This window comes from Pagrus pagrus (assembly GCF_965226575.1).
Source record: "Pagrus pagrus genome assembly, chromosome: 13".
In the NCBI taxonomy this organism is placed as follows: Eukaryota; Metazoa; Chordata; class Actinopteri; order Spariformes; family Sparidae; genus Pagrus; species Pagrus pagrus.
The window spans coordinates 8,898,259-8,918,755 of record NC_140197.1 but is presented as its reverse complement, the minus strand read 5'-3'; the positions used below and the strand labels follow the sequence as shown (position 1 = coordinate 8,918,755).

General features: G+C 41.0%; 1 protein-coding gene across 6 annotated transcripts in view; it reads left to right on the top strand.

Annotated features, from left to right (window-relative positions):
- The window catches only part of caskin1 (CASK interacting protein 1), a 97,913-nt gene that overhangs the window by 47,220 nt on the left and 30,196 nt on the right, over positions 1 to 20,497 (top strand). For all 6 annotated transcript variants that reach the window (XM_084372050.1, XM_084372049.1, XM_084372047.1 and 3 more), the window contains exons 2-6: positions 6,513 to 6,564; positions 16,384 to 16,481; positions 16,720 to 16,865; positions 19,821 to 19,916; positions 20,045 to 20,175. In XM_084372050.1, the coding sequence (XP_084228176.1) occupies positions 6,513 to 6,564; positions 16,384 to 16,481; positions 16,720 to 16,865; positions 19,821 to 19,916; positions 20,045 to 20,175 (523 nt within the window). The remainder of the gene's footprint in view (positions 1 to 6,512; positions 6,565 to 16,383; positions 16,482 to 16,719; positions 16,866 to 19,820; positions 19,917 to 20,044; positions 20,176 to 20,497) is intronic.

Sequence of the window (20,497 nt, the reverse complement as noted above, 5' to 3'; positions counted from 1 at the left end):
AATGGTAGAAGTAAATTAACACGTCAGGCACACTTGTTTTTTTTTTTTACTTTTGCAAAGTAGCTAATTGCTGGAGGTCAGCCACCACCCCCTTCAATGGGTTAGGGTTAGGGTTAGGGTTAATTTCTGCATATGTTGATAGCAACGCTAGCTGCATGGCTCTAGAGGTGGCACCATTGGTCGGTCCATAACTTAAGTCCAGACTGAAATATCTGAATAACAATTGGGTGGATTGCCTTGGCATTTGGTATAATATATTCATGTTCCACTCAGGATAGAGTAAAGTTTCCCTCTACTGCCGCTATCAGGTCAACATTTTAATTTGTCCAACACTTTGGGCTGAGTAAAAATAAAAAAACTAATGAACTTCCCGTCAGCCTCGGCAGTTGTTGCTAACATGTTACAATAAGTGGTGATCTTTAAACCTGCTAAACATAAGCATATTAGCATTGTCCTCAGCTGACATTAGCATTTTGCTTCACAGAGCCATTAGCATGGCTGCTGACTCTTAGTATTGTTCAGTAACAGTATTATTATTTTTTTTATATTCCTGTTTTTAGTGTCCTCAAGAGATATTAAAGATAATAAAAGGTATTACAGCAAACGTTACAATACAAACGGAAAATGATGTTACAATACAGTGTTGGTACATAAGCGAGAATGTGCTCCTTAAGTTAACTATCCGTATTGTAAGATCAATGAAAATCTTGCTCATAGATTTTGAATAATTTGTTATCTTAAAAAAGTTGAAGAACTGCTGAGTTACAGAAGCTAGTGGAACTGCAGCTAGCCTAGAGAGCATGTCTGGACTTTGGCTAGATATAGTAAACACATGATTTATTCACTCATTGCTGTATATTTACAAACGTGATTTGCTAAGTCTCATTTCTTACTTTTATTTATATATTTTTTTCTATATTTAAAACCATTTCCTGTTGATCACACTGCATATTTCATCATGTCCTTCATACATACTGTATCTGTTGCTGTTTTATGAGCTCTGATGCTCCAGTCCATCATTTGCTCTATATGGTTTATATGCATATTTGCTGCTTCTCAGTCTTAACCCACTTGCTTATATTTTATTCTTCAATTCATATTCTATTTTTTTTTTCTTTATCTCATAACCGAAGGCACTATGCCAACATAATGACTCGCACACATAGAAAACAGTCCCTCAGGGTTCTACAATTTTAATTGACTTTATAAAAACAGATTTTCTTTACTGGGTTTTATAAAGATGGACTGCCTCCGGCATTTTCAGAGAACTTTTTGCCTCTGTTGGAGAGTTTATTTTCAGAATACCACAAAAGTGTTTATAGCCAACATGAATATGGCAATGGTGACTGTTTTCTGTATTGTACCACTTCTCTTTAGACTGCAGGTACCGTCCTCACAGCAGGCATGTCTAGGCTGGTGTACAGAAGATATACATAAGGCTGCTGTCAGATGCTTTGACAGTGACTGCAATAGTTGTGCAGTTAGTGCAGTGTTCAAGTGCAGCTATGTACGAAGCAAAAATGGAGAAGCAGATGGTTTATGTGTTTTTTGCATGTGTGTATACTCTCACTGTGCATTTAAGCGTGCATGTAGTTTTTGTGTGAACATGAATGTGTTAATGCGTTCTTACAGTGTGTGTGTGTGTGTGTGTGTGTGTGTGTGTGTGTGTGTGGATCCAATGTGATTTGCGCTAATGTGGGTGTGGAGTTTTGGACTGTTTTTGAGAAATGTGTGTTTTTCGGTTGGCTGGCTTCACCATAACCATGGTTTCACTGTTTGTTATGACTGTCTCCTGCTATGTTGCTGTCCAGCATCTCTGAGCAACACACACACACACACACACACACAGACATGGTCACACACTGATGCAACAGCAAAAACTTTGGCAGGAGGTATTTATCACCCAGTTTGCCCATATACCAGGTGTGTGTGTTTGTGTGCGTGTGTCTCTAAATTGTTCAGCCTGATTAGTCTACCGAGAATAATCAATATATTCACTTTACATTGTTCACACTGCTCACAGTTTGAAGCTCATTGTGATGCTGGTTTAAACAAATTAACCTCTGCACAGTTTTACTGTAGTACTGCATGTTGCAGAATGTAAGTCCCGTTGCTGGTCATTCTTCTTATGTAGTCACTGTTTGGAAGAAACAGCATGAAATTATTAATGACCTGTCATGTGTTACTAATCACCAAGAGTTCATACTCCATTAAACTTTTTGTTTTTTTCCATTGTTTTATAAGAAAATTGATCTTTTTCCTTTAAACACATTGTTCTCTCCTTAATGTTGGACAAATGTTTGGTATTCACACGTTTTTTCTTTGGTATGATGGATTTCAGGCACAACTACACAATCCTTAACATCAATAGACATCCACTCACCACTTAGCCCGGATGTTCAACTGGAAAAATCCATCACAGAAGAGGCAGAGAGGCCAATTAGTTTAATGAATGTAGCCCTGGTAGACTTTAGGGAAGTTCAGCCACAAAACATGTTGCAGGCAAATTGCTCTCACTACTTTGCTAGCATGACTCTTCCCCATCCTACAGATGAATAAACCCCCTCCCCATACAACAGTTGTCTACTCGTAGCTTAACAGTTGTAACAAGACACAGCAGGTCCATCAAGCTTTTGATTTAGTAAGTTCGATCCTTGGCATTTAGAGTTTGGATGGTTTTCTTTTTTCTCACCCTCTCCAAAACCAAAAGCACAACAGCAAAAGTGGAACAGATTAAACAGAGTGTTTATCTGCCCCTATGTGATCTGCTATCATTAGCATGCCCAGTAAGTCAAAGAGCTCATAATTCACAACTAGCTGCACACTGTAGTGTATCCCCACAGTCTGGGATCCAATCATTGATGCTATAGAGTTCAGGCTAACATTTGCGGCTCTCTTTATTAGATTGCAGGAAGTTTATTCTCTAGCAGCCCCAGTGACACTTGTTATTCTCAAAGCCATGTTTCACTTGCAGGCTCATGTCAGAAGTTCTGTTGACAAATATATCAACGATGAAGCAGTCAAATGGTGTTATGTTTCAAAAAAGGGTTTCATCTTACATTTTTCCTTCTCACACTTAAAATACATGGACTGTTTCCAAGTCTTCTTGGTGGCAACAGGCTACATGTAGTGATTTTATTTTATTTTTTAAAGTAGCTTGCAAGCTGAAACACCTCTCGGCAATAGTTTTTGTCTTTAGTCTTTTTGTGAAATCACTGACCTATGGTTTAAAAAAAAAAATAGATGGTTTAGATGGTATATGTGCCGTGTGAGAAATGAAAACGTGATAGGTGTAGCGACAGCTCGCTTCGCAAATGTAGGAAATCGCTAGATGACACAGATGTGGCAGCTTAAATCAGTGTGCATCCACGCTCCCACTGGAAGGTTTTCTTCAACAGTCCCTGTCAAAGACACCATCAGATTAAACGAGGGAATTTTCTTTCCGTTCATCAGGGCGTGTCTATTTTCCTGTCACATAAGGGGACTTCTTATGACCAGGGGTCAGGTTTGATGGTCTGATGACGTTATATAGTCCAAAGGTCATGGTTGACTGCTGCTGGACAGATGTACAGATGTGGAAGACCATGAACAAAGACTAATGTGTGTGTGTGCGTGTGTGTGTGTGTGTGTGTGTGTGTGTGTGTGTGTGTGTGTGTTTGTTATTTTTTGGGAAGAAGCCAGTCATTGTATGGTTCTTTTGAGTGCTATCCCAAATTTTAAAATTTTCGAAATGTTCTATCCTTGTCTCTCTTTGCTTTCTCTCACAATGTTTCACGTCAGTTTCTCCGACATCTTTATCTTTTTTCCTTGACGTCACCACTTCTTTGTAATAATGCATGTTAGTGGATCTATGGTTTACCCCTCTCACAACAAGCACACACACACACACACACACACACACATACAAACACACAGGATGTAGATAGTGCCTTTGAAAGCTCTTGGTCCGTGTGTGTGTATGTGTGTGTGTGTGTGTGTGTGTGTGTGTGTGTGTGTATGTGTGTGGGTGTGTGTGTGTGTGTGTGTGTGTGTGTGTGTGTGTGTGTGTGTGTGTGTGTGTGTGTGAATCCCTGCATTTAGCGGCCAGAAATAGCCTGTTAGGAAATCAATGTTCCTCTCCCAGTGGCGCTGGGAGCTGTCTCCTCCACAATAGAGGGACTGTCCTGTTTCCTGCACCCTGGAGGCTCTGTGTGTGTGTGGGTGTGTGTTTGTGTGTGTGCATGAGTGTGCATGAGTGCACTGTGAAAGAGAGAAAGTAGAAACAGAAGGCACAGACTCATCTAGGCCGTGCCTCAGTGCTGCATCATCAGCTCACATAAGACATGAAAAAACAAATGAAAGGGTAACGAATGTAAAATAACACGAGTAAGTCGAAGAATGTTGAGCGAGGAGACAGCGGACAGTGTGTCTGCATGTGATGTGTTAGCATGGGTTTATGTGTGAACATGATCTGACTTCCACTGCCTGTAATAAGTCACTCTATGAGCTGTGCATATGTTTAAAGGCATTTAATGTGTATTTAGCAGTGTCATATCATGAGAGAGGTCATGGGTGCTGCTGTTAGTTTCCTCACCTGTGACATTGCTCTGGCAGTGAGCCAGTGGGCCTCCTGTGCTGTGATGGATAGAGTGAGAAAATCAGTGACATCATCACTGTGAGAGAGAGCTAAAACCAAGCCCAGGAAGAGCGGCAGGCTTTGAAACCAACTTTCGTAGTGGCCTGACTGTGTGTTGCCTCACAACCCCAATTTGGTCAATTTAGAAAGTCTAGAAGAGCCACAAGTTTAAATTATTTCGGTTGGCGGAAGTCTCAAGTGCGCATGCTCTATTAGCCCTACAACATGGAAGATCCAGGTCATTTTAAAGCTGTGAAGCCATTTTAGCTTCCTGCGCCACTGAGCAGCTTTCATAGAAATGAATGGGGCTCCGCCTCCAACATTGTGTCCAGATTTTAATATAACGTCCTTGGCCAAGACAAACGGATTCCTCCCCACAACATTTCGAGAAAAGTTCGACGTCCTTACAGTAAACGTTAAGCTACTGCCAGAAGCTTGTTAGCTTAGCTTAACACATAGACTGGAAACAGGGGGAAATGGCTAGCCTGGCTGCGTCCGAAGGTAATGATGTCCGGTTACCAGCATCTCAAAAGCTATTGTCTAGCTGGCTTTCGTCATATATTTCCAGTATAGGGATTTTACTTTGAGTTCACATTCAGTTCAACTTTACATTTTCTTCTTTGTGACAGACTTTTATGAGACCGTGTTGTCTGTTTACAGCCTACAGAGCTGTAATGTAAATACGTAATGCAACATCACCATCTGTGCTCAAGTGTGGAGTGTTGCAAAAGTCAGTTTAAATGTATTCATGAGGAGCATTTAACACACGTTAGTCTCAAAATGCTTTTTGAGCCCAGCATACTGTGCACTCAGAACCCCAAAACAAAAAAGCCCAACAGATGCACTGTCCTGAGCAGCACATCGTTTAAACACATGTAGTGTTTGTAATACTTTACTTTATAACTTGAACAGCATTAAGTATTTGATCTATTTTCTTAACGTCTTTTCCTTTTAAAGGAGACCTATGATGCTATGGGTTTTTTCCTTCCTTCAGTGTTTTATGTTCAGAAGCTCTTCTGTCCCACAGAAAACACTGCTCCTGAAACACCTCGTCAGTAGTCTCTGTCGCCTTTAATTATATGACTTTGTGACATCACACAGTGTCATGGAGTCACACACTGACATAATCAATGCCTAGTGGCTCGTTTGGCACGCAAGAATTAATTCAGCACAGCTTCTCTGTTGCTGGGTCAGGCGTGTGTGAGCTGACCAATTAGAGGAGACTTGGTATTGAGGAGGGGGCTCAACACCAATGTGTTGAACCGGTGAGCACCAAAGCATATACACCTGTTCTAGTAGTAACACAAAATAAAATGACCAACCTGAAAATGAGCATAACATGTCTCCTTTAATGTATTTCTATACTTTGGATTGCCTTGTGTCTTAATGCTGCCATATAAATAAACTTGTCTTGCCTTTCACATAGCAGTTGCACATTTTGTATGTTTTTATGATATTTGTATTGGTTTTGATTGTGGCTTCTCTATTTGAATTACCCCATGCTTACACAGTAGCAAGCATGCTTCGAATGATCAGATATTCTAAATGAGAGATGTGTGTTATCACCACGGAGGCCCGAACTCTAGGAAATGGCCAAATTATTTCCTGCAAACAGCAGGCGAGAAAATCTGATGACAATATGACTCATAATAAATGGCATTTTCACAATCGAGAAGTCTTTCATTCTGTAGAAATGGATGAGGAAAAAGTGAAACATGTCGGTTCTTTGGCTTGAAATGGAATACAAAACATCGTCCTGTATCTTACAATGATGTTGTAAACATTAAACCCAACACCGATATTGCTGGGTTATATCATAAAAAGGCATTGTCTGGCTATTATTATGATTTACAGGCTTCAAACGTCACGTTAATGTTCCACTTTATTTGTGTTTCAGAGCTCCTCGGTTCTGCAAAGAAAGTGAATGTCAACTTCCAGGACACAGACGGGTGAGTGACTCTTTCCATTATTGTTCGCTCCTTTTCTCGCCCTCACTATCTCCATTCCCGCAAGCCATTCTTACACACTCCCCTCCTCCTCCTCTCTCCCTCTTTTTTAATATCCACCCTCTCCCTCTCCCCCGGTCCCATTCATATAAAAGCTGTATTATCCTGGTAGCTTGACTTGTGTCTCTATAGTACCAAAAGCTGGAGGATTAGCCCCGATGCCACTCAGTTCAGACTAGAATGGCGTGTTTATGTGTGTATGTGTGGCATACAGATAGTATTAATATCATTGACAGCCTTGTTTGTGAGTACTTGTTCGTGTTTTTGCATGTTCCACATTCCCTCATGCCATTTGATCATTAACGAAAAACCCCAATCAACATCACTTTTTCCTGCAATTTTAAACAATGCCATATAATGCATCAGTGGAGGACTGTGGCCTACATCCTAGCAATCTGGTTTCATTGTGTAACAGAGAGTATTTAGAGACATGGAGAGCAATTCTGCAGGTTTAAGACGCTGCAGACAAGCATGTCCACTAATTTCAGACAGAATGGAGAGCGGAAACAAAACAGGCTTGCAGCGTAAAATCACATCATTTGTTTAGATGCAGTCTGCTGCTGATGGGATTTTACAGACAGATGATACAAATGGGTGACAATTAAAAAGGAAAAGAAGAAATAAATGTGTGAGGAAACAGAGCAAATATAGATGCTTCTGTGCAGGACACAAGAGGTATTTACAGTAAATGATGATGAATCACCAGATCTCAACCCAACTGAATCCCCGAAATAGCAAAATTTCCACTAGAAATGTTATGTGGGCAGGCGGCAAAGCGTCTCTTTGTTTTTGTTCTCAAATGAGAATAGATGGTCCACCTTTAAGGTCAGTCCACCTTATGTAAGCCTGGGTTGATGCTGCTGCTATCTCCTTGGCTGACTCTCATTAGCAGGTGGCAAGCAGGACATGGGAACTTGGCTCGGGTCTTCTTGAGGAAGCATTTATTCACCAAGACATAGCCTAAACTGTACACACACTGCATCGCTACGTTCACAGCTACTAAGATACTGCTAACTTCATACTCACTGTCAGGCCCACGCTCTTCCTTTGTCTCCTGACCGCACACTCACCAACATTAGACACACAATCTAGTTCTTCTTGAAATTAGTTTAAAACACATCTTAGAAATATGTTTTGACGAGCCATGCAAGCTACAGAAATACAAACGCAGTATTCATACATGTCATACAGAGTTGGATTTAATATATAAATGAAAAGGAGACTCCTGGGAACATAGCCACCATGAAACTATCAAGAAATACAATTTTATTCCTCTCATTTACTCGGTAGCTCTCTCAAACATGGCTCCCTCTCTCTGTCTCACTTGCTTGTGCTCTCAGCTCGTTTGCACCCTCTCACTCTGATGTCCACCCCTCATCCACAGTGATACTACAGTAGTAGCACCCATCACTTGCTTGTCTTGTGAACGAGGCTTGTGGTACCACAAGTTGTAGTTGTTGTGGTGTCTGTCTGAGCAATCAGTGAAGTTCCAGCGCCGAGAGTCTTTACGCAGCCACATTTCCAGTGTAGCTTAGAATGGCTTTGCCGGCATTGTTTGTATTTTATAATGCAGCTCATTTATGATGGATGCTCTAACAGACCCTTAATGGCTGTATTTCATTCATTTTAATTTATTATGCAGCAGGCTTTCTTGTCTGTATTTTATGAATATTGCAGATGAGTAGAAGAAAATTCTCTCACCGGCTTTAAAGAATGTGAAATAGTGTTGCAGTATGTCTATAAAGACTAACTGAGTGACACATTGAATGTTTCATTTAATGTTTAAGCCTGATAAAAAATAGAAGTATTTATTCGTCCATAATTGAATTCCAGGAGACCTGAGCTGGTTCATCTGATACAAACACTGGACCTGTTCCAGATGCTCGTGGTGGCCCTTTACTTTTTCCATTAATTTGGCACGCGCAGTGCCCGTTCATCCATGATACATGACTCTCCTCACCACGCAGTGTAGAAATGCAAATTCCTACAACCATGAGTCATTCCAGCGTCAGCCATTGTGAGAGTCGTTTAAACTGAGCCAAAAGACCGCAAACTGCTCTGAATAAAGTGGTTTCTGTAAAGATAAAGATCAAAAGTAATCCTCACAGCGCTGCTTTGCCACTCTAAGTGAAACTGAACAGTGTAATCTAATTAGTGTGTTTACTGTTATTGCCTCTTTGCCCCCCCACCCCCACACCCCCAACCCTCCATATTGGCTGATGCAAACACGGCTGTGTCTGCCTTTCTGCTGAACAAATAAGCCATAAATAAAGTTTATGATAGAAATGCATGGATCAAGTTGAATTTAATTTCATAATGAGCACACATGGCTAATGAGTCTGCACAAGCATATTCATTTTAGATTCATTTACTCTTCTTGGCATTTGCTTGGAGACTCCTAATGAACTCACTCTGTAAGAAAAGAGGTCCTAATTGGGATCTTTCACTACAGATTTTGCTCATCTGCTGTGTGTGTGTGTGTGTGTGTGTGTCTACGTGTGTGTTGATAGTGTTTCGTAAGTGGTGTCAATCAGCCGGTGTTGCACTGTCATTAAAAACCAACAAAAACTAGTCAGTATTTTCAGGATAGTAAGATAATTAGAAAGCAGACTTGGAGCAAAGTGGAGAGCAGTGATGGAGCGACATGTAGGAGAGAGACAGAAGAAGAAGAAGGTTTGTCACATGGGGACGTAGACAGTCTCACAGCGGACTGCCGATGGGACAACAGCAAAGCATTTACTTCTTTGTGAACCCTGACAAGGAGATCCCTCTCGAGACCTGAGAGCACTACAATTATACAATATATTTACTGTATGTAAGCGTGTTTATGTATATGTAGAGGTGTACTATGATATCTCTGGCTGTGCAAGTCACTTACTGCACGGCTAGACAAGTGGCAGTTAATTTGCACTGTGGAGACATGTGAAATCAGCAAGCTTGTATATTTCTGTTGTCATTTTCAGACCTAACTGTAAGTTCAGAGTCCAACACCATGGTCCGACCAATCTGACAGTCATCTACTGCAGGCAATACATTGATGGGATAAGTACCTCATCCAACCCCACATCAAAAGACCCCAACTATCCCTTTAATGAGATATGAAATCACTAAAGAAGCATTTCTTTAAAAAAAAAGAAAGAAGTTAAATTGTACTGTATGTAAGCCATGTGACGCAGGGGTTTTCTCCCCGGAAGTTATTTTAAACAAACATTGTGATTGGTTTGAGAGCACCTTTCAGTCAGTCAGCTCAAAGTGGTTCCAACCCATCAGGATCTTTCTCAGTCGTCCTGATTGTCCCTTCACCACGTTTTCCATCAAAATGCAGAAAGAAGAGGAAACATTTCAGAAACTAGAAGAAAAAATTAATGTCGCTGGTTGGTTGGTGTCTGTGCTCAGTGATTCTCTGCCTTGTGAAGCTAAAGGGGGAATGATGACGCCATCAAAACATCCATTCATGGATAGAAAAGCCTCTATGATAAGTGATTGCTGCCTTCAAGGTAAATATGACTATGAGATAAGTTAAGTGAGTCATCTTAACACTTTCAAAGTAGCTTTTTGACAGTATAGCCACAAGGTCTTAGACGTGAGAGAACATTTTACTAGAATAGATTGTCGTCCTTGTTAAGCATAGGCTGGATGAATTCCTGTCTGCGTTAACGCACCTCCGGGGCACAGCCAGAGATATAATCTCTGAACAGAAAGACATCAACTCCTTCTGAAAAGATCTGGAAATCTGCGGAATTAATGACAGAGTGTGTTTTATGGCCAGATAAAACCTGAGGACACACACACCACAGGCAGGGAGAGAGATGGTCTGGTTAGCAAAGAACAGAGACACAGGACAACATGATGTATAAGCTTCCTTCCTTCCTTGTGCAGCAACGAAACATCATGAAAAGAGTGTGTGTGTGTGTGTTAAAATGGGGGAGGGTGTGATCAAGCTAGTCAGATATATATTCCCCTAGCAATGTGATAATGTGCTTTGGTGTCATATATCAGGCTGCAGCTACTGATCATTTTCCTGATTAATGGATTACTTAAGCCAAAGACGACGTCCTTAAATGTCTTTGCTTTGTCCACAACCCAAAGATATTCAGTTTATTGTCACAGAACATGAGAAGCGAGATCTAGAGGTGGTTGATGGCGTGCCATTAGTGGTTCAGCGGCATATGCCGGCCCCTGGAGGGGGATGTGCTTGTGTTCTTGCATATTTTCTTCTGTCTTTACAACATACAGAAGCACCTTAAATAATGGAATGTTTACACGTGATGCTTTTCACATGACAGTTATTTCATAGCTATATCTCTGTCGATGACGTCCTCAGAGCTAATATTAGAGCTCGCTTTAGCTACCATGGCTATTGTGAGCCTAGCAACCATAGCCGGTCTAACTAATCCATAGCAAAGGTTTAGACAAACCAAATAACACTTATTATTTTTGACGTGGTGCTACTGCAGAAAATATTCACATTTAAGAAGCTCGAATCAGAGAATTTAAATTATTTTTTCTTTAAAAAATGACAAAAAACTGATTAATCGACTATCAAGTTGCAGCTCTGACTTGTAGTTGCGTATATGCACAGCTAGCTATTTGTGTTTTAAAGGAATACTTGAACAGGAGCTATCAGAATACCAGTCTTAGGTTTGCACAATAAATATAAAGCTGCATGTGCGTTAAGCTTATAGTTTGGTGCAATGACTCAGGCTGACGACCACAGACTACATGAAAGACTGTACCATGATTGACTCAGCTTTGCTCCGCAAGATGGACAATGCTAAGTAGGTGTTCAGCTGAAAAAATGATGAAAGACGAAATCCCCCCCGAGGACGGAGCTGTGGAGGGAAGTAGTTGAGATTGTTAAAGGCTGAAAGTGGGAGGAGAGGAGAGCAGGAGAGAGATGTGGAGGAAGATGGATGGAGAGAGGAAGAGAGAGGCGGATTTATGAAGGAGAAGTGGGGTATAAATATTGCATAGCAGGTTTTACTACTTGGCAAAAGCAAGGGCTTCCCTCCCCCTCCTCCTTACCCATACATGCAGCCCCATGACACACTCTGCGGGGCTGCACACACACACACACACACACACACACACACACACACACACACACACAGAGGGCTGTTTTACTTAGCCTTGTGGAGCATTGTGTAACGATATCCCTGCTTAACCCTGAAGGAGGAAGCGAGGGGAAGAAGACGCAGTTGTTGCTGAGATGCAGAAGTGGGTGATGACACATGCGCAGTGAGATCGCTCCTCTGTCTGCTCGCTGTTTGTTGTCAAGTTATGGCTGCAGGAAGGTCCGACAGTGCTGACATCACCACTAAATATTTAGTTGTAAGGTTTCCGGTTAAAGGTGTACCATTTAGTTCTGGGGAAGACACTTTAATCAGAGGAGAAAGATCTTCATTGGCTGAGCAGATTAAGTAAACAAACTCTCTTTGTTTTCATGACTGAAAAAAAACTGAATAAACAAACTGACCTTAAAGGACAACACAATCTCATACTGTTTTACTTTGTTTATATGTGGCGGACCCTGCCACCTTTCTAGCTTCAAACAGTGTTCTGGGACCTTTTTTTCCTCTGAGAACAGCTTTTCTATTCTGTTATGGGAAAAAAGTTTTAAAAGTAAAGTTTGTATAATTACCTAATTAATACTGTAAATATTAAAATTCTGAATTTGAATTTTATAGTGCCCTTTTAGGCTTGTACATAAATACCGGGCTTCCATAGGATTTCACCCACATGGCCTATTTTACTGTGTATTAAGTAATATGATGTTTTTTATTTCTACTAAAATGTTACAATAATTGTACTATTGACTATTTATTTAATTTTTTTAATGACAAGTAAACTCAGTCTGCTTAACATTGCAGTATATACAGAGACAAGCAGACATGTAGTAATGTGCATATTTATATGTGGAAGGATTTACTATAAACGTACCTGAGAATAACCAGAAATACTGTATCACTCTGTAGCTTGTAGAGCGAGACTGCAGCCAATCTTGTGACAGTCTTTTATGTAATCTGTGGCGTTCACTGCACAGGGGACTTTTGTTCCCTGACTATAGCCTTAAAGGCAGTGCTTCCAATTAGTGTGCAACAGTACACTGCAGGTCCGATCTGAGTGGGTGAGCTTTGTCAAAAACTTAATGAAATGTAGTGCATTTACAGAACAGCCATTTTATTTTTAAGTACTGTCAATAAACATGAAATTATATTAAATTTTAAGTATTCAAACAATGTTATCTTTAGCCACTACAGATGAGCCGAAATTAATTTGGTGCACTTCATGCAGTTATATGTGTTTTCATTTATTCAAACAAACTTGGACAACAGCTCAGTGGATAGCTCAGTTTCCTCACAGCATGGAGGTCCACAGACGGGTAGAATGGATGGATGGAAATATACCATTGATCTGATGTCTAAGGGTATACCCTGTGGACTTGACCAGTTTGGGATCATTGGTTTAATGTATTGCCTTTAACAAGTGAGCTTTATAATTATGAAATGGATGCATAGTTTAAAACATAGTGGTATAAGATAAGTGACTGTGCTCAGAGTATGAGGCACACACACACCAAATCACATTATTAAACTGAAAAGGAAAAAACTGACAACAAGCTCGATGGAGAAGTGAGAAGTGCCTGACGTAGTTAACAACACTGAGCCAGGGTGTCACAAGTGTTGTTGATCAATGATCAGAACACTGTCACCTCAACAGGTGCTGAAACGTCACCGTCCCTTAACCTGTTAAGCCCGAACAAAGTCCAATTGGGCTATTTTTTGAGCATCTATGATAACATATAAGTTAAATATGTGGTTTGGTACCTGAGAAATTTTAAATGGCACAGAGGGTGCCAGAATGTGCCAGAATGTGCCAAAATGGCACATTTGGATATTCCACTCTCTGTACTAAAACCTCTCTGGTTTAGTTCTGATTCAATTTATTAGCATAAGAGTTGTTTATTTATGCTGTGTGCCAACTTAATTTACTCGGATCCAGTGACATATATACTTATACTTATACATCTGAACAAATATTTCAAGTGTTCCCTTTATTATGATGCCTTGATTATTTAAATAGACCTTGTAGTTGCAGAGATACGCTCTGTTAATTATGGAGCAGAGACACAAAATAGAGGCTAGTTCTTAACAGGTTAACAGTGTGACCTGTTTTCAGCTGTGAAAAACACTAAGTATTTATATAAATACTGTACTTATGTTCTGTTCAACAGCTGTAGTTGACAAAAGCTACATGACACGACAGGTATAAAAGTATATCAATACAAGAAAATGCAGCAATAACAAAATACAGAGAAACAAAACACAAATAAATGCAGAAATATAAAAAATGAATTAGTATGTATTCATGTATGATTAGCAGCAGTGATCATTGTGAACATTTTAGAAAGTAAATAAAGAAAAGATGGAGAAAAGCATTTAGGGAACATAACAGGGTAAATGGGTAGTGGGTGATAGAAAAGAGGGAAATAAGATAATATTGAAAACAAAGGAAAGTAGCACAAAAGAGTGATGGAGAAGTGATGGGTGATCTTTAGTGAATAAACTAGAGCAGGTCACTGTGGGAGAGCAGCGCTCTTTAATATGCTGCTCCACACTCACTCAAACACACACACAGTGAGTGGGACTGTTTTATTCAGTGCTATCTTCTGGTATGAGCGTTCTCACTAAAGCTTGCCACCAAAAATATACATCCATCCCTTCAATTTGATGACAGTCCAGTTGACTGTTAGCTACTGTTTCTTTGTCCGCACTCTTCTCTCACACCACATGTGTAGTTTGCAGTAATGGTGACAGATTGACCGGTCAAAATTGTTCATCATTTTTGAAAGGCAGACAAAATCTTCTCAATTCTCTTCAGTGTGATTCTGCTAGTTGAACTGACACCTGTCGCCAGCAGATTTTATCCAGTGCAGCTGCTGTAAAATTAGCTGCCCAGCTGCTAGTTTGGTTACAAACATTGTCTCTGTCCAGCTTATGTATGCGTCAGCAAAAAGTTGTTTTAAAATGAGAATTTTGCAAAGTAGTCCTAAAACATGTGATTGAAGGCTACATATATGATTTATTGCAAATGGATGGAGGATAAAGCTTAAAGTTAGCATTCCCACCAGCTGGTGATCCATGTAGAAGACACGGAGCATTGCTCTTTATTGCAGTGTTAGTCCTAGTACTAATGAGGAAAAACAATTCTGTGCAAACATAGCTCTTCACTAGTTCACCAGGGGCTAACCTCTGGTGTAAGCTTCTCCAAATTAAATGAGGAGTAGGACTTTGCTAACATCAGCCTCCATGTATACTGATACCACCATGGACCAGTTTCTAGGCAGAAGGGAAAATCTGCAGGTGCTATCTTTTAATTGTCATGAACCTGAACCCCACAAACTAATGTAATCAGCTGATGAAATGATGCAACTTGACTTTGAAAGTAACGCTCAGTTAGTAAGGTTAATTTTCTGTGTTTATGTACTGGTTCGCAGCCATTCTTAATCCCGTCCCAGCTCAGCCTCACAGTCTGTATTTGCATTTTACATTTCAGTTTGCAGGATGAATTACGCAATACACTTTATGTGAAACCTATACATCCATATGAGATGGGTTGTTATGGAGAAAGATGGAGGAGCAGGGGGAGGTGTCAGCTCCGTTTCAGGCTCCACTCATTTAGATTAGATGGAGTTCAGATTGAACAGTATAGATCTGTGAGCGTGAGCTCCTTGATGAAAACCACCTGGGTTGTTTTTCTGATATGCTCAGCTAATTTGGCTACCTTGGCAATGTGGCCTATGAAATATGGTATTGATTTCACATGTGCAAACTGTGGCCTTGTTTGAAGCGTTACACTTGAAGGTTGCAGAGAGAGAAAATGTCTTGGTTTTCCTTCTTATCTTCACCTGATCTTATCCCAGTTGGATGCATGCATGTGCACAAAGTATTCGTGGTAAGTCCATAGAGGCAGAGGTTCCTGGTCAGGGTGCTCAGTTTTCTCTAATGAGCTTCATTTTTGATCAAACAAACATGGTGTCAGTTTTTATCTCTTCAATAGCCTCCTCTGTCATGACATTGGCCTGGAGCAGACGCTGATAACCTCATTTATTGCACTTTTGACTGTTTATGTGGACAAACTCGCCACCTTTTTATGATGGTTGTCACTCCAAGGTCAGAACCCTCATGAAGCTGGCTGTGTCAGTGTTGTCAGGAGACACATGTCACTGTTGATATAAGTGAGGGAGATACAGTAGAAGGTGCGTGTCAGGGAGACAGAGAAAGAGATTTTTTTTGTGTGCGTGTGCACATTTATGTTTGCCTGTCTTTGTCCCCTTCTCATGCATATCCATCAAGGCTGACGTCAATCTCATCCACCCGGCATACACCCTCTGGCCTCACCCACACACACACATACACACACTGTATCCTTTCCATAATGTAATACCTTTCCCCCCGTGCATATTTTTTCATCTCCCACCATCCCATCTCAGATGTTAATCCTCTGCTATTAAATCTATTTGTCATGCTAAGCTCTTCCATTACGACTGACCTGTGTGTGTTTGTGTGTGTGCAGTCTAGTTTTTACATGAGTGTTTGGTCTAAATACCTTAAAAGCAGCAAAACTGGAAGCGTCTGTCATTCATCAAACATAAGAAATAAAGGGCGAGGTAATAAGCTTGAAAATATGTGTAATTCACAAATAACCATGATTTTGTGTGTGTGTGTGTGTGTGTGTGTGTGTGTGTACTGTGTACTATAGGTTTTCTCCGCTGCATCATGCGGCACTCAATGGGAACCTGGAGCTCATCACTCTGCTGCTGGAGTCACAGGCTGCTGTCGACATCAGAGACCAGAAAGGTGGGGGAGAATGTGTACAAATAAAGACACACACACACACACACACACACACACACACACACACACACACACACACACACGTAAACGGAGAAAACATGCGTACGTACAGAAATAGCAAAAGGAAATGTGAGCTTTCCACACACAGTAACGCTGTACACTCACCGATCAATACTATCATATATCTCAGCGGTTGATAGCCATGTTCATCCTGTGTATGTGTTTGTTTGTGTGTGTGCAGGTATGCGGCCGCTGCACTACGCAGCCTGGCAGGGGAAGGCGGAGCCGATGAAGATGCTGCTGAAATCTGGCTCATCTGTCAACGGCCAATCAGATGAAGGACAGATACCTCTCCACCTGGCAGCGCAGCATGGCCACTACGACGTGGTGAGTGAAACCAGTTCTTCCGAGAGCAGAGCTCAAAGTGTAGGATCAGGCAGGTTGTTTGTTGACCAGCTACATGTGATTCATATGACAGAGCCATCTATCGTAATGCAGAACTAAGCATCATTTTTTACTTAATGATAATAACTTTATTTATACAGCACTTCCAAAACAGAGTTTGTAATTCAAAGTGGATAAAATGACTAAAAAGCAGAAGGCGTTACATTATAACAGGAGGGACGCTACACTGCTTTTAATAATCACCAGGGTCTCAGATATGAGTCATACTGATTTTGAACTGCCTGTGGGAAGAATGAACATGGAAGAGTCCATTCTTGATCAGTGTTTTGTTTTCTCTGTCTATTGTCTCCAACTGTTGTCCCTCGTCACGACTCTGTGTGTGTGTGTATCTGTATCTGACTCCCATCACAATGCTTAATAATACAGATTTGATTGGTTGAGTAGCATCACATGAGTGATTAACAATGCATCCGCACCATGCCCAAGCATGTTTGACCCGCAAAGTCCAGTTTGTTGGACTAGTGTGAGCGCTCTGTACCGTACACCTTCTTTGGCCCTGGCACGGTTGCATTACGAACATAACAAGGAAGCTACCTGGCTATGCAGGAGGGTGACCATGTCCCCATTCTTAAAGCCCCCCACACACCCAAAGGCCAGCCATACTGGTGTTTTCACTTACTCTGCCTACATCATCAGTGTTATTTATTACATCCATTGTTTATGGCAAGTGAGGATACCTGCTGGGAGAAGGGAATATTAGCACAACACTAGTCGCTGAACAAATGAGAGATGTGGGATTCATAGATGTTGAGTCAATATACCTTTAGTTTTACTTTTACATTTATCACTTATGTTATACCTAAAAAAACTCTATTCCTGGATCAACAACACATAACAAGCAACACGTTGGAGTGCACTGGTCACTACCATATATATAGTTAACATTTTTTCAGTGAGAAACAAAACAAAACAGAAAGTGACGTCTTGATAGAACAAAATGAAACAGGAGCTAAAGAAAATTCCATCTCGGAGGCTTTTCCAGCGAAGAAATACTGCAGTGCTGCTGCAGGCGTGCCAAGGCAACAACAATGAAATACAGCAGACTCACCACAGCAGCTAACATACCCCAGAGGAGAGCAACGCTCAGCATTCACAGACTCGGAAACCGAAGAACCACTGCTTCTATTTGATTAAATAACCATGATTTGTACAGGGTAACAAACTGGGGGCCGAATCCACTAATCCACAGCTGCTCCCAGTGTGCAGGGGCAAATGAATAAAAAATTACAAACAGTGAAACAGACCCGCAGATTAAAGAATGAATCATTTAACATCCAGCAAGACCAAAGGAAGAGGCACAGAAAAGATTTGAGAGACGTTTGCTTTAAAAACAAGGACGGCGAGACAGTGTTCTTATCTGAGGCGAGGGAATATAGTTTAGCTTATTCTCAGTAGTTGCATTAGGAAACTGAAAGCACAATGAACTAATTCCTCTGGTGGGGGGAATTTATCCTTCTAAGTCTTTTAGCACTCAAACCAAGCTTCTCTCCAAGGTCATCTTACAGGAGCAAGCTGCCTAGAGGGACGCTTCTCCTAAACTCATCTAGGGACAAACACTGGCGAGACTCAGCTTTTTGTAAGAGATATACACTCAACCTATCTAAGTAAACAACTGGCTGCCATCCCTCTCTGAGTCATTACCATACTGAGATTTTTTTTAAGCAAAGGTACACATTTAACATTATTGTACAAACACGTTAAAAGCTATCTACATATATCTACACGTGTCCCCTACTAATGTGTCTGTCTGCTCAGCCCTTCTGATGACATCTGGAGTGCTTTTGATTTTTAACAGAGTATGACGTGTTTTCTGAGCAAACATGTGTGTTTTGTGTGATGTGTATGTCTGTTTTTGTTTGTATTGCATAATTATGTGTTTTTATCCCTGCAATTTTGTTTGTCATTGCTGGGCTTTTTCTGCGCAGCATTTGCATGTTTTCGGCTGGTGCTTTAGTTTCATCACCAGGCCAAAGAAATGCAGGTTAGATGTTTACTGCTCCCCGTCCCCATTAGTTAGCCTACCGTCGCAAAGTATGCCTCAAGTTTTTCATTCTCACAAGGCACATATGCAGTTTACCTGCGATCGCAATCCTTTACAATTTTTGAAAATACGGGTCCTTGAGGTAGACATTAGTTCCATTAGTTTGTCGGAAGCGCTGTCTGCAGGTGATGCTGCATATGTGACATTATTTAATTTTTTTTGTGGCTCAAGAGGAAGCTGTATGTAATCTGATAAATTGCCTCCAGTGATGTCACACTGTTTTGGAAAGGAAGAAGAATATGTGGAATATAAAAGGTGACATCTCTGATTCTGCTGTATCAATTTTGACCATTTGTGTAATAAGGGCTAGATCAGTCGACTGCTTTTCAAAACATGGCGCCCACATTACCCACAATGCAACTTAGCCACTGAGTGACAGTCTGGACCTCTTTCACCAAAGACTTGATACTACTTTTTTCACATAGGCAGTAGTACGCCCAAAGACCTATAAACACAGTTTTAAGGCTAAAAATGGTGGAGTTACTCTTTAATAATAGGCTCTTTGGCCTTGCAAGGAACACATTGACATTCATTTTTTCAGAAAGACTGGCAAACGACATTATGAATGAGAGATTGCATTGACTTACAGAAGATAGTGCGAATGTGATGTCACAACTCTGGCCCTATATTGCAGTGCCAGAAGCAGTTGCTGAACTATGATTGGATAATTGATCCATGGGGGAGGGGTTAGAGCCAACGGCAACAGTGAGTGTGTGTTAGTGGTTGTTTGTCTTAATGTGTTAGTGATAGAGAACCTCCCAACCTCTCCAGAGTGTGCCCCACCTCAATAACGATTAGTAGATTTTTTTAATGTGTCGGTGTGTGTTTGTCTCCAGTCAGAGATGCTGCTGCAGCACCAGTCCAACCCATGTATTGTGGATAACGCAGGGAAAACCCCTCTGGACCTGGCCTGTGAGTTTGGCAGAGTTGGGGTAAGAACCTACAGTTTTAGTCTTTAATTTAAAAAAACGCAGCAGCTGAAGGCAGTCGACAGAAATGACCAAATGTGTTGCTTGTGCTCTGTGTGTGTGTGTGTGTGTGTGTGTGTGTGTCTGTGCAGGTGGTCCAGTTGTTGTTGTCCAGTAACATGTGTGCTGCTCTGCTGGAGCCCAAAAAAGGAGACACCACGGACCCCAACGGGACGTCTCCTCTCCACCTGGCTGCCAAGAATGGACACATAGACATCATCAGGTACACACACACAAGCTTTCACATCCCCATCCATCCAGAGGTTCATCCCTCTCTCTCTCTCTCTCTCTCTTTCTCTAGCTCTCTCTATCACACACACATGCACAAACACCACTTTTAATGAATCAGTGGGTTTAAATTTCCTCCTGAGCTTGCTGCGAAAATAGACATATAACACAACAGGGGAACAATATGATCCAATTAACTGAAGGAAGAATGGAACATTTGTGTTGTCATACAGTGAGAGTTGATTCATCGCTCAGATACTCCTCCTAAATACATTCAGGAGACTGAATATGCAACAGATTTGCATGGCACTCTGTCA